Genomic DNA, 12947 nt, shown 5'->3' with positions numbered 1-12947 from the left:
CCCCTCTCGTGGTTACCTTTCCTCTTCCCCAATTCCATATATGTATTACTCTCTGGTTAGACTGTAAGCTCTGCAAGGCAACGACTGTCTCTTGCTATGTGTTTGTGCAACACCCACCACAATGGGGTTGTGATCCCAATTACAGCCTCCGGGTGCTACTGCAATATAAACAACAACAGTATTTGCCTCCATCCCATTGCACACTCTGCCACCAACACTGCTTGAACGAGGGACAGAAGTGTGGGATGCTTTAGGATAATAGCTACCTTGCAAGTAGGACCAATACCCTCACCACCAAGATCTGGAGAACTGTGTTTTATGCAGCAATACTCCTGTCTCCATCTGACATGTACCCAACTGGTTGAATGTAAAGACATGTTCACTGGCTTGTAACTACAGGACCCCTCCCTGCATGCTGGGCTGCTGTCTGCAGAAGGTGCTTCTGGGAACAGTTCTAGGACCTTGGAAAGTGTGGCTCAGAATAGATCAAATTGTTCCCTGTGAACTAGAGCAAGGACTTCAGAGCCTCTCCTAGGGGAGATCTGAGGATTCCCTGCCACACCAAACCTCCTCCTCCGCACAACAGCCCCCCCCCACACATTCCTATAGCAGGAAGGTGCAGAATCTCTGAGTCGCTTCTCCTTCCAAGGCATTTCCTAGCCCAGCAGCTGTTAACACATGGGTGCTCTGCTCACTATTATCTGGAGTGACAGGATATCACATGAGGTCAATGTCAACAAAGTCAGAGTTAACTAACCATTCCCTTTTCTCACCCCGGGAAGAACCAATCACAACAGATAAGGCTCAGTGGGTCCCTCCTGTGCCTCTGGCTACCATCCATCATCTCTCATGGATTCTACCTTACCTGAATTGGGGGGAGAAGGGGTGGGAAGACAGCTGAAGGAGAATTTCTAATTGAATATGTCCGACCAATGACCAAGTCACTCCTTTAATTACCAAGGTGTCTCCCTGCAGTAGGAGGGGATTGGATTCAATGATGTAGGAGGTCACTTCCAGTCCTACATAGAAAGGAGCCAGCATTAACCAGGCCCACTGAATTAAGCGTCGCAGTGAGCCAGCAAGTTTATCACTGCATCATCCCAGCTGAATGCTGCAAAAAAAAGCCTTTTAGCCTGTGATAAGTCCTCTGCTGGAGTCAGCTTGTGAGAGCCATTTGCCTGATACCTGTTCTAAACTCTCAGTCTGCTCAAATAGTTGGCGAACCAGAGGGGGCTGGACTCATCAGATAAGTGGGTCATCGTGACTTGCTTGGCCCATTTTTCTATGCTCATGCAGCTCCAGTACAGCCTCCTGTGAGGGCAAATAAGCCAAGACTCTCTTGCTTTAAGGGGAAAAGGAGAGAGGCCCCTAAAACGCTGACACTTCCCAGCCTACCAGCAGCCGCATGAATACAAAGAGCTTGTCTACATGGGGATAGTCCGGAAAGGTAAGACAAATCCACTAAAGGTGTGACATTAACACGCCTAAGGTAAAGTGCATTAAGCCTGTGTGGGTTTAACCCACACTCTCATTCAGAAATAACACCACCTGGCTCCTGTGCAGCGTTCTTCATCAACAGCTCTCCAGGTGCTTTACACAGAAAGTCAGTGTCATTGTCCTTATTTTACAGATAGGGAAACTGAGGCACTAGGAGGTTAAAGTAATTTACCCAAGATCATCCAGCAGGCCAGTGGCAGAGCTGGGAACAGAATCCAGGTCCCAGCATCTCAGGCCAAGGTTCTAACCACTATGAAACACTGCCTTAGTGCACTGTAGTTTAATCCTCCTTCCAGTGAGCTAAGGCCACATGACTTCTGAACGGAAGCATCCACACAGGGGTTAAATTAGGGTGACCGGATGTCCCGATTTTATAGGGACAGTCCTGGTTTTGGGGTCTTTTTCTTATATAGGTTCCTATTACCCCCCATTCCCCGTCCCGATTTTTCACACTTGCTCTCTGGTCACCCTAGATTAAATTCAATTTAAATTCACACCTTTAATTTATTCGTCTTAACTTTCCTGAGTGTTTCTGTGCAGAAAAGCCCTAAGAGGAACATGTCAGTGACTGCAACAGATGCTGCTCATCAGTACAGACTGACCCTGGGACTAACTCAGCGGCCATCACCTGACTGCACAGAACAGAAGAGGGAAGGGCACAGCGTCTCCTTTAACCCCAGCCCTGACATTCCTGCTCCTCAAGGGGAGTCAGAGAGCGAGTCACATCCTCTGGGTCTCACCCATATCCGGCCCACATGCCAGACACGCAGAGAAAGCAGAGTCCATCACCACTCCCTGCAGTGCTGGTCCGCCTGAGCCCCTCCCCCTCACAGTCTGGGCATGGAGCGCACTGCAGCAGCCGTGCAGGAAGGCAGCAAAGTGAAGACACCATTTCAGCTCCTCTCTGTAGCCACATTATGCCACTAATGTGCAGATCCTAAACCCTGGGTCTGGCTGACCTGTGCTTGGCATATGACTGGGGGGAGGAGGCGGCAAAGGCAGCCGTGCACCAGTTCTCTGCTCTCCTGATCCCCCAGAAACCCCTGGGGGGTGATTTGGCCCTTGCTCTAAATCAGGGGTCGGCAACCTTTCAGAAGTGGTGTGCCGAGTCTTCATTTATTCACTCTGATTTAAGGTTTCGCGTGATAGTAATACATGTTAACGTTTTTAGAAGGTCTCTTTCTAGAAGTCTATAATATATAACTAAACTATTGTTGTATGTAAAGTAAATAAGGTTTTTAAAATATTTAAGAAGCTTCATTTAAAATTAAATTAAAATGCAGAGCCCCCCCGACCAGTGGCCAGGACCTGGACAGTGTGAGTGCCAGTGAAAATCAGCTCTCGTGCGGCCTTTGGCACGCGTGCCATAGGTTGCCTACCACTGCTCTAAATTAAGGTAGCCTCCAGGTAGCTCTACTTTACAACCATCTGCAGTAGGCCTCCAAAGGGCCATCACAGGAGCCAGGGATCACCAGAGCGCAGTGCAGTCTGTCCAAGGCGCAGTGCAGTCTGACCAGAGCGCAGTGCAGTCTGACCAGAGCGCAGTGCAGTCTGACCAGAGCACAGTGCAGTCTGACCAGAGCGCAGTGCAGTCTGACCAGAGCACAGTGCAGTCTGACCAGAGCACAGTGCAGTCTGTCCACCTCCCCCTCCATGGCTCCCTATCCCAGGAGGCAGTAAGAGGCATGAAGAAGAGCTGGCTACACTATCTCTACACCACCCAGTGGTTTCTCACCATAAGTAATTCCCAGCTGGCCAGCTAGACCTACTCTATGTAAGGCTGCTTTGCACCACTGGGGCAGGAAGCCACCTTAAAAATAAATATAAATAAATAAATAAATTAATGGAGATATCCTATCTCCTAGAACTGGAAGGAACCTTGAGAGGTCATCGAGTCCAGCCCCCTGCCTTCACTAGCAGGACTAAGTACTGATTTTTGCCCCAGATCCCTAAGTGGCCCCCTCAAGGATTGAACTCACAACCCTGGGTTTAGCAGGCCAATGCGCAAACCCCTGAGCTATCCCTTCCCCTAACCTTATCATGGTGGAGGCCCTAGCCCATAATCTTTGGGATCAGTTTACAAAGGATCCAGCTGGTTCTTCCTCTCTGGAATGTTGCATTGCCCTGTGCTTATCACATGGTGTTTACGCTGAATGCCTTGGAGACCACCAAGGACACGGGGCTTTAAGTTATCCAATGTGAGAGGTGACCACCCCCGTACCTCCTCAGATCAACAGAGCCCTGTGGACACAAAATTTATAACCACATCTGATCTGCAATCCGCAAACATGGTCCACAGATATAAACTGGATATCCGCAGATTTGCAGGGCTCTAGATATAAAATTTGTATCCGCATCCGATCTGCAAACATGGTCCATGGATACCTGCATTCGTGAATATCCACAGCCGATTCTGCAGATATCTGCAACTATAAAGCGGATACCTACAGATTTGCAGGGCTCTATAGATCAATTCCCTGGGATAGATTCCACCCCTCCTGCAGCATAAATGGGGTGAAGTTGCCCCCTGTGAAAATCCCAGTGCAGTGCAGCACCGGACTCCAACCCAGCCCCCCACACAATGCCCAGCACATCAGAGGAGTGGGTGAAGACAGCAGAGTTGCCAGAGCGCAGAGCTCCAGCTGTTCTGGTCTGTGGGGAAGGGTACAAGCCACATTCACACACACAGAGCGTGTTTCCTGTGAGTGCAGGTCAGAGTCTGGCCCTTGTCTAAGAGACGAGTTTGCCCTCGTTCCCTAACCTCGTTCACCTTGTCTCCACTAGGATCTGTCATCACAATTCCCTGCAGCTGCAATGGGGGAAGCTGTAGCATAGCCGAGGCTCAGGCATTTTCACAACCATGTCCCCAAGCCCATGTACGCAGCAAATGGCTCTGTCTACTTGGGGTCGCATACATACTTAGACAGGCCAGGTTAGGCAGATGCTGACTGGCTGGGTCCAGCTGGGAGGCGAAGGGCTGACAGAGACACACATTTAGAGGATGCTGGGATTCCCCGCTTCAACCTCCCAATTCCATTTAGTCAGTGTGTCAAGCTCCTCGGTGGCTGGTCCTGCTGTTGAGAGGGTAGGAATTTCCCAGCAGCCGAGGGGGTGGAAAAGAGGCTTTGATCAAGGCGCCCCCACCGCAGATAGTGAGTTCCATCTAATTAGATGCAGACACTACAGGCTCCCAGTAGCATTAGGTTAATCAGCTAATGGATGCAGCAGCCCCTGGCCATGTGCTCTGCAGAGAGACCCTGGGGGCAGAGGCCCCCACCAGGAATCTGGGAAAACATCTGTTCTGATAAAGACAGCGAAGTGGGAGAGGGGACAGGACTAAGCCCGTTAACTCAGCTGCTCCGTCTAACCACTGTCAAGGGAGAACTCCCTCAAGTCTGGCAGGACCAGTGGTTCCCACTTTACCTAGTGCGAGGGAGGGACACAGCAAGCAGACACAGGGTTTAATGGCCTGGAAACCAATGCAGGGTGGGAAACTTCCAGCGTGAATCCCGGAGAACCGAACTGAAGATCAGCTCACTCAGAGGCGGAGACCCCTAGCAGGAGGCTCACAGAGTTCAGCTATATGCTCCCTTCACTGGATGGAGGCTGCCATGCCCAAGCAATGCAGACATCTGGTGCCATCTCCAGTGATCAGGAAGGGGAGGGAGCCACTTCCAAACACGGAACATCCTTCACCAAAGGAAGTCCTTGGTCTAGGCTCAAAATGCAGATTCACTGGCCAAAGGGGGAGAGAAAGAGAGAGAAAAAACTTAGGGAGGGTCTAGGTCTCTAGGGTGCCAGTCACGGCAGTAGCTAGGCACCCTTACACACAGGCCTCGATTCCCTATTGGACTATGGGGAAGCCTTGCTTTGCAGGGGCTGCCAGGCTCATTAGGGGTTCGCAAAGTATTTGAGAGGCCCAATGAAGAGAGCTGTGACAAGGGAGTAAAGGACTGGTGTGCCTGTCTAGTGGGTGTGAGTGTGATAACGCGGGAGTCCGAGCCATCTGCTGGCACGAAGGTGACTGGGCAACAGCACTGTGGAGAGGCAGGGGAATCACAGACAGGCGCCACTGTGCTGCACACTCCCACACAGTGTCAAAACTCAGCTTCGGGCCTGTGCCACGTGCAGACAGCAGAGCTGCAACACGAACATACAGGGCCGAACAGAAGCAGGAGGAAGCCTGGGCTGCCAGAGCTCCCTTAGGGGGAGTAAACAGACATGCTAGCAGTCCCTGGGTACCCACGGCTCTGACACAACGAATCCCTCTCTCCCAATGAGCTCCTTCACCCTGAACTAGGAGAACTAAATGCATTTGGAGCTCAGCCTCTCTCAGCAGTTCCCCCAGCACCTACTGCTGCCTATAGGGCTTCTGCAGGCCTCACTAGACTGTCACCTGAGGGGAAAGACCCAAACAGCCCCTCCCACCCACAAACAAAACCCAAATCCCTTCACTTCCCCTCTCAGCATCTGCACATTCCAAATTAAAAGTGAGAGCCCAGATCCACCCAGCAAGGGCACCTGCATGGTGGGCTATTCCTTCAAACAAGGGGCAGGGCACAGAGACAGGGTGGGGGAAGGGGTAGCAAACTCCACGAGCTGCTCCATGCTGGGTGTGAACCACAACCCCCAGAACCTCCCATTAAGTGTGGGGAACAGTTACCTGCCATGGTGCTATTGTTACAAACATACACTTTGCGGCTCTGGATTGCTCTGCCAGGGCACAGGGCATAGAGGGTCAGATACACTGGGCCAGACCATCAAGCCCATGTCCTGCATCCAGCAGCAACTAACACCAAATGCTTCAGAGGAAGGCAAGACTCCCACAATGCATCTGGCCAAATGTGCCATGCTTCCCATTGGGTGACTTCTCCCTAGATCCTGAGGGGCTTAGCTGACATTCTAAGGCAGGAGGTCTGACTCCCCATCTCGACTGCAAATACTGCAATTGCCGATGGTGCTGTTATCAACAGGCACGTAACACCCACCCCACTCTCACCCTCCCGGTACCCCACACCCTCCACAGCTGCTAACATCACCGTGGGCTCTGACCCTTTTCCCCCAGTGAAGGATCTATGCTGGGCAGCTGCTACAGTGCCCCACACTTTGCAGCGTGGATGCACATTGCCCTAGACACACCAAGACTGCTGGAGGATGCCCACACTACACCATTCAGCCCAGCAGTCATGGCAGGCCACTGAGCATACTCACGTGATGCCACAGGGAGTGGCGGTGTTACTGAGACCTGTCAAAATTGTGACCTAGAGCCTCCACTAGTTGGTCTTTTAGACAATGAACACAGAAACGGTCAGACCAATGGTCCGTCCAGCCCAGCAGCCTGTCTCCAACTGCAGCAGGTGCTCCAAAGGGACAGAGCAGAGCAGTTTATCAAGTGATCCATCCCCTGTCATCCAGTCCCAGCATCTGGCAGTCAGAGGCTAAGGACACTCAGAGCATGGGGTTGCCTCCCTGCCCATCTTGGCTAATAGCCATTGATTGACCTGTCCTCCATGAACTCATCTAGTTCTTATTTGAACCCTGTTATAGTTTTGGCCTTCACAACATCCCCTGGCAAAGAGTTCCACAGGCTGTGAGACTCATGTGAAGAAGAACTTCGTTTTGTTTGTTTTAACCCTGCTGCCTATTAATTTCATTGGGTGACCCCTAGCTCTTATGTTATGTAAAGGGGTAAATAACAGTTCCTTATTTACTTGCTCCACACCAGCCATGTTTTTATAGGCCTCTATCATATAGCTCCAGGGCTCAGTGGCCCTTTGGGCAGAGGCCGTGCTTCCCCCCGTGGCTCCCCAGCAGTCTGCTGGCACTGCCGCACTGCAAACCAGAGCCTCTTCGCCTTATTGATGACCACGATCAGACTCCTGAAGTGACACACACAGTAAGATACTTTCCCAGCCCCAAAGAAACTCCAGGCAAAGGATTCCCATCCCCAGAACATGACTCTGGCCGGCTATACAGCAAATCTCTTGGCTGGCTCCGCATCACGGGGAAACTGAGTGTTTCCTCTGGTTAGTTCTGCATTTACTGGCCCTGAGTCTGCAAGACCTCTTGGTTCTGGTTCTGGGGCAGTGGGCGCAGGAGGCTGTCATTTCTCACTGGAGTCTGGACCGGGACTTTACCCTCCCATCCCATCCCGCCACCAACACTCACACACACGCTTTGCAGCAAGTGTTAGGCTGGTTTTTGCAGCCTCCCCTCAGCTGTGGAATCCGCCCAGCCCCTAACCGGCTCCGAGGCGCTTCCCAGCGCTGCACGATGCAGCAGAGCCGGGCTGAGGGGAGTTCGCTTCATCCAGATGCTGCATGAGGGCAGGAGGGGCTGGAACCGGTTATTTGGGGCTGCGGCTGCCCACTCGCTGCAGCAAGAGCTCGGGGGTCTGGGCAGGACCTGGCAACTCCGAGGGGAGATTGCCCCGCTGCAGCGAGAGGGGAGCGAGGGAGCTCAGCCTCGGCCCCTGGGGGGTGGCTTCTCTTCCCCAGTTGGGGGGAGGCCGGTGTGGGGCCAGGTTATCCCGCACCCCATAAGCATGGCCCCGCTGCCCCTCAGACCCCCCGGAAACTCGGCGCTTCCTACCTCTCGGAAGAAGTTTTCCATTTGCAGCTCTCCCGCCTGGTCCCCGGAGCCGGGTTCCGTCCGGGCGCAGCCCAGGGGCAGGAAAGGCTGAACGCCTCAGAGCCGGAGCGGGGCGGCCACGGGCAGCTGCTGTCTGGAGCTCACGGCCCCATCCTCGGCTCGCGGCGGGCGGGCGGGCAGCGCGTGTCCGTGGATTGCGCAGCGCGTGTCCGTGTGAGGCGCAGCACGTGCCCGTGGATTGCGCAGCGCGTGTCCGTGTGAGGCGCAGCACGTGCCCGTGGATTGCGCAGCGCCCCGGCGGCCGAGCAGAGGCCCAGTCCCGCGTCAGCTTGAACGGGCTCCGCTGCTGCCGGCCCCGAGGTGTCACGCGGGAAGCGGCCCCAGCCCACGCGCGCCGGGTCTGAGCCGCCCGCGGGACCCGCACTCAGCAGCCCCCGGCTGGCTCCGCCCCGCGCCGCCTCATTGGGACCGAGCGCGGCGGGCGGCACCTCCCTGCCCAGAGCAGCGCCGGGCACCGAGCCCCCTGGTCCCCCCCACCCCCACCCCCACCCGCGAGCCGGAGCTCGGCCCGGCCCCCAATCCCCTAAGCTCTGCCTGCGGGCTCGCCGGGGCGCAGGCACGGGAGCTGGGCCAGGGCTGGGCTCGAGCGGCACCTGCTAGAACCAGGGGTCCTGGGAGCCGAGCCCCAAAGCTGGGCAAAGCCCCGGCGGTGGTGGCACAAGCCCCAGGTGAGCTTGGAAACGCTGGGCCAGGGAGCGCCGCTCCCAGCCGGCCGGCAGGACAGGACAGTGAGTCTCGTCTCCCCCCCCACACACACACACACACTTCTCCGGCAACGGGGCAGGGAACATGGCCTGGAGGCAAATGAGTGATCATAGGTGCTGGAAGAGGGGGTGCTGCCGCACCCCCTGGCTTGAAGTGGTTTCCATTATATCCAGGGGTCACCGTTTGGTTCAGTGGCTCTCAGCACCCCCCTCACCCCCCCCCACACACACACAAATTGTTCAGCACCAGTGTGAGTGATGGGTGCACCTTGGGGGGAGAATGCTGCACTGGAGCCATCTGGAAACCTAGAGACACATGCATAGACCCCCCCACACACACACACACACACACATAGTGCCCCTTAGACTGCAAGCTCGGCAAGGGAGCTTCTGTCTCTGTCTGGGCAGCACCCAGCATAATGGGGCCCACTCCTGTTCCATGCCTCTGGGCACTGCCCCACCATCAACACCTAATACTAATGCAGCCTGTGCAGACACAAGCATATGGACAAACACACAGAGGCATTGGCACTTGATACGCACTTTTCCTACACACACAGGACTCCTGCACAGAGCTGGGTGCCAACGATTTCTAGTTTGATTCACAGAGATTTTGTTTCACTATATTTACTCATTTAAATTAGGCTTTAAGAATTGACAAATGGCTTTAGTGAAATAACAACCTTCTGGGGCCAATAAAGGAACTAGAGAAGGAGAGAGGAATGGGATGGGGGAGGGGTGTGAGAGGAGGATACTGATAATGGCTATGCAGACAAGGATGCTCATCTACTACTCCTGTCTTGCTCCTTCCATCTCTTCCCTGTCCACACCTGTATCCTGCTGCTCAGCGATAAACACCCTCCCCTTCCCTCACCCACACCAACTCCTCGCCCTACATCACACACACCTTTAGAAAGAGACTACAAGCTTTTAAAGGCATGAATATCGGTGGCCATATTATGCTCCAGGGCCACGGGACACCTGGATCTTGCACACCACACCCACCAAGTGCTTTACCAAAGAGATATTTGAGAAATGCTTCTGGATCACTTGGTCAGGTGGGTAGTGGGTTCATTTGAACACATTTTAATATAGCCAAACGCAAGGTCATACGTCTAGGAACAAAGAACATAAGTCACACTTACAAGATGGAAAGCAGTGGTACAGGAAAGGACTTATCGTGGTAAATAACCAATTGAACTTCCTCTTACAGTGCAATGCTGCAGCTAAGAAAGCAAATGCAATCCTTGAATCTATAAGCAGGGGAATGTCGAGTAAGAGCAGGGAGGTGTTATCTCTGTATATAGCATTAATGAGACTGATACTGGGATACTGAGTTCTGGTGTCCACACTCTAACAAGGATGTTTAAAAATGGGAATGGGTTAAAAAAAAAAGCTATCAGAAGGATTCAAGGTCTTGAAAACTTGCCTTCTAGTGAGAGACTAAAGAAGCTAAAGTTTATCTATGAGAAGATTAAGAGGTGACTCAGTCTGTAAATACCTACATCAGGAGGCGATTTCGGATAGGAGCGGGATCTTTAATCTATTAGACAAAGAAATAAGATCCAGTGGCTAGGAACTGAAGTGAGACAAATTCAGACTAAATATAAGGCACACATTTTTTAACAGTGAGGATAGTTAACCATTTGAGCAATTTATCAGCGCATGTGGTGATTGTCCATTACCTGAAGTCATATGGCCAGTGTTCTGTGGGAGGTCAGACTAAGGTGATCATAATGGTCCCTTCTGGCCTTAAAATCTATTAAGCTAAACAGAGATAGTTTAAACATCAAGATTGTTAGGGCCAGTAATTTATGTTGGACCAGAGCTAAAGACAAGTGCTGCATCCCACTGGAAAGGAAGGATTAGCAGCCCCTCTACCATTGGATGAAGCACCTGTTTCTAACCTGACAATTTCAGAGATTCTGGATCTCAAACCAGTCACTTGTCCAGAACTGAATATTGCCAGTGTTCGGCTGCAGGTCAATGGAGTTGGGGCAAGAGGGGGTAGAAACAAATTTGTGGCAAGTTTTTAAAAACAAAATGGCAAGTGCCTGTCCTGAGGTCTGGAATGTGAGAAGCACGGGGAAATAGTTTTACTTTGTGTAATGACCCATCCACTCCCAGTCTTTATTCAAGCCTAATTTAATGGTGTCCAGAGGGTCCCAATGTCATTCCTCAGGATCAGAGTCAAAGGAAGGAACCTGGCAAAGGGAGGACACAACTCAGGTGTGAAAGGGATGTGGGTCAGTCACTGAGAAAGGCTGAAAAGAGATTGAACCGTGGGGCCCGCAGGCTGCTGCATGTACCTTTAAGTCAAGTCTGGGAATCTTCCCTGCTCCAGGCTGTGGAGCCCTCCCCACAGCCAGGAGAGGCAGAGGCAGCAGAGTGAGTAGTTTCCTGCTGTGAGGCTTTAACAAGCAGCAAATGTCAGTGAGTGAGACTGGCAGGGACAAGCAGGGGCAGGAATTCCTCCTGGAAATGAGACAACCCCATTTTCCTCTGCCACGGGGCTGGCACAAGGCAGGGAAGGAGAGTGGCTGGGAGCGAGGCCAGCCTGGGCACTCCCACTGCAGGCGGATTAGTGTCTGCACCGCAGGATCTCTCATTGTGACACTTCAGTTCTGCAGCCCACCTGCCCCTGATCCATTGCCCGCACTCAGGAGGGGGATAGCCGGCGGGGAGGGCTGCAGGTCAGGATTGAGGGGCATTGTGAGGAACTTGCACATCGCTTGCCTGCTTCGGGCTGGCTCTAGGCTGTGCTGGGAATTACTGTCTTGTAAAATTTGCCACACTAGCAGCAGCTCCTCTTTGACATTGAGGGAAGCGATCCATTCCTGTGAGCAGGGGCCAGCCCCCCTGCCTGAGAGGAGAAGCCAGGAGGTCCCTGGTCACTGACCTGATCAGCACTTCAAAGGGCGGAGTGGGCTCCTATTTCCTGCCTCTCTGAAGTGAGATTGCCCTCTAATCTGTGGGATGATGTCACTGGGGTGAGCCAGCCGTGGGGGAGGGGAGGATGCATCACACAAGGAGATGCCGCCTGGGGCACTGGGAGGCAGGGGAGGAGGAGATGTGTGTGTCTGCATTACATCTCTCTGGCTGCAACATAAATCCAGCCCGGCTTCCTGCCTTATCATGGGCACAAAATCTCTGCTTTCAGAGAGCAGAGACAGCCCAGGAACGACCTTCCCTGATGCAGGAGCCAGGGGACTTCCTGAGAAGGGTCTGCCACCAATGCAGCCTGTCTCTGCCCATCCCGGGGGAACATACAGCACATGCAAAGAGCAACTCTGCAGCCAGACGCTGGCAGGAAGTGACTGCAGCAAGACACAGGCTCACACACACGCATGGAGGGAATCATGCACACAGGGGTGCAGAGGGACACATGCCCAGACACCAGAGACACTGACACAGGAGTCACACTACCAGGCCCTGTGTTCAGTCTGTCCTGACCTCAGGCACGAAGCACTGCAGCAGGGAATGATGCACTGGGACTGCCTTTCATCTCCAGGGTTCAGTCCATCTAATGCTTGGGTATGAGGATGTTTCTAGCCACAGCTCTTCTCCTCCCACATTCCCAAGGTCAAAGGTCAGAAGAGACCCATCCTCTGGGACTGCCCACCCCACAGTCCACAGGACCTCAGCTCTGGGTCTAATAGGCCCTGACTGTACTTCGAGTAAGAGCAGGGAGGTGTTATCTCTGTATATAGCATTAATGAGACTGATACTGGGATACTAGTAGTAGTCAATTATTTTTTGCCAAGATCCAAATTTCTTGGTCAAGGTACGGTCAAGGTCCAGACTTCAGAGAAAATAATAATAAAAAGCCAACGACAATAAGTAAATAAAAAGATTTTGGGGTGCGTTCGAAAGCGTCTGGCGGTCCGGCTTTGGCCCGTGGTCCACCTACTGCCTGCCCCTGGCTTAGGGTGACCTCCTGCCTGTCCTGGGGGGTGCCTGATGCATCCAATCAAGAGCTAACGTGCTGAGCATTAATCCGATGCTGCCACCCATGCAAGGTGGTCTGTGCAGTGTACACTGGGGGCTCTTAACAAAATCAGTCTGGGCCGGTCTTTTCCAGCCAATGGCCTTTCT

At 53.1% G+C, this 12947-nt stretch overlaps 1 protein-coding gene across 1 annotated transcript in view; it reads right to left on the bottom strand.

Moving 5' to 3' along the window:
• The window catches only part of LOC101952950 (unconventional myosin-X-like), a 235305-nt gene extending 227053 nt beyond the window's left edge, over nucleotides 1-8252 (bottom strand). Inside the window, exon 1 of the mRNA XM_065561329.1 lies at nucleotides 8089-8252. Coding sequence (XP_065417401.1) covers nucleotides 8089-8109 — 21 coding nt within the window. The 5' untranslated portion in view covers nucleotides 8110-8252. The remainder of the gene's footprint in view (nucleotides 1-8088) is intronic.
• Nucleotides 8253-12947: the final 4695 nt, after the last annotated feature.

This window comes from Chrysemys picta, chromosome 11 (genome assembly GCF_011386835.1).
Source record: "Chrysemys picta bellii isolate R12L10 chromosome 11, ASM1138683v2, whole genome shotgun sequence".
NCBI lineage: Eukaryota > Metazoa > Chordata > Testudines > Emydidae > Chrysemys > Chrysemys picta.
The sequence above is the reverse complement of the archived record's forward strand: the minus strand, read 5'-3'. Positions and strand labels throughout refer to the sequence as shown.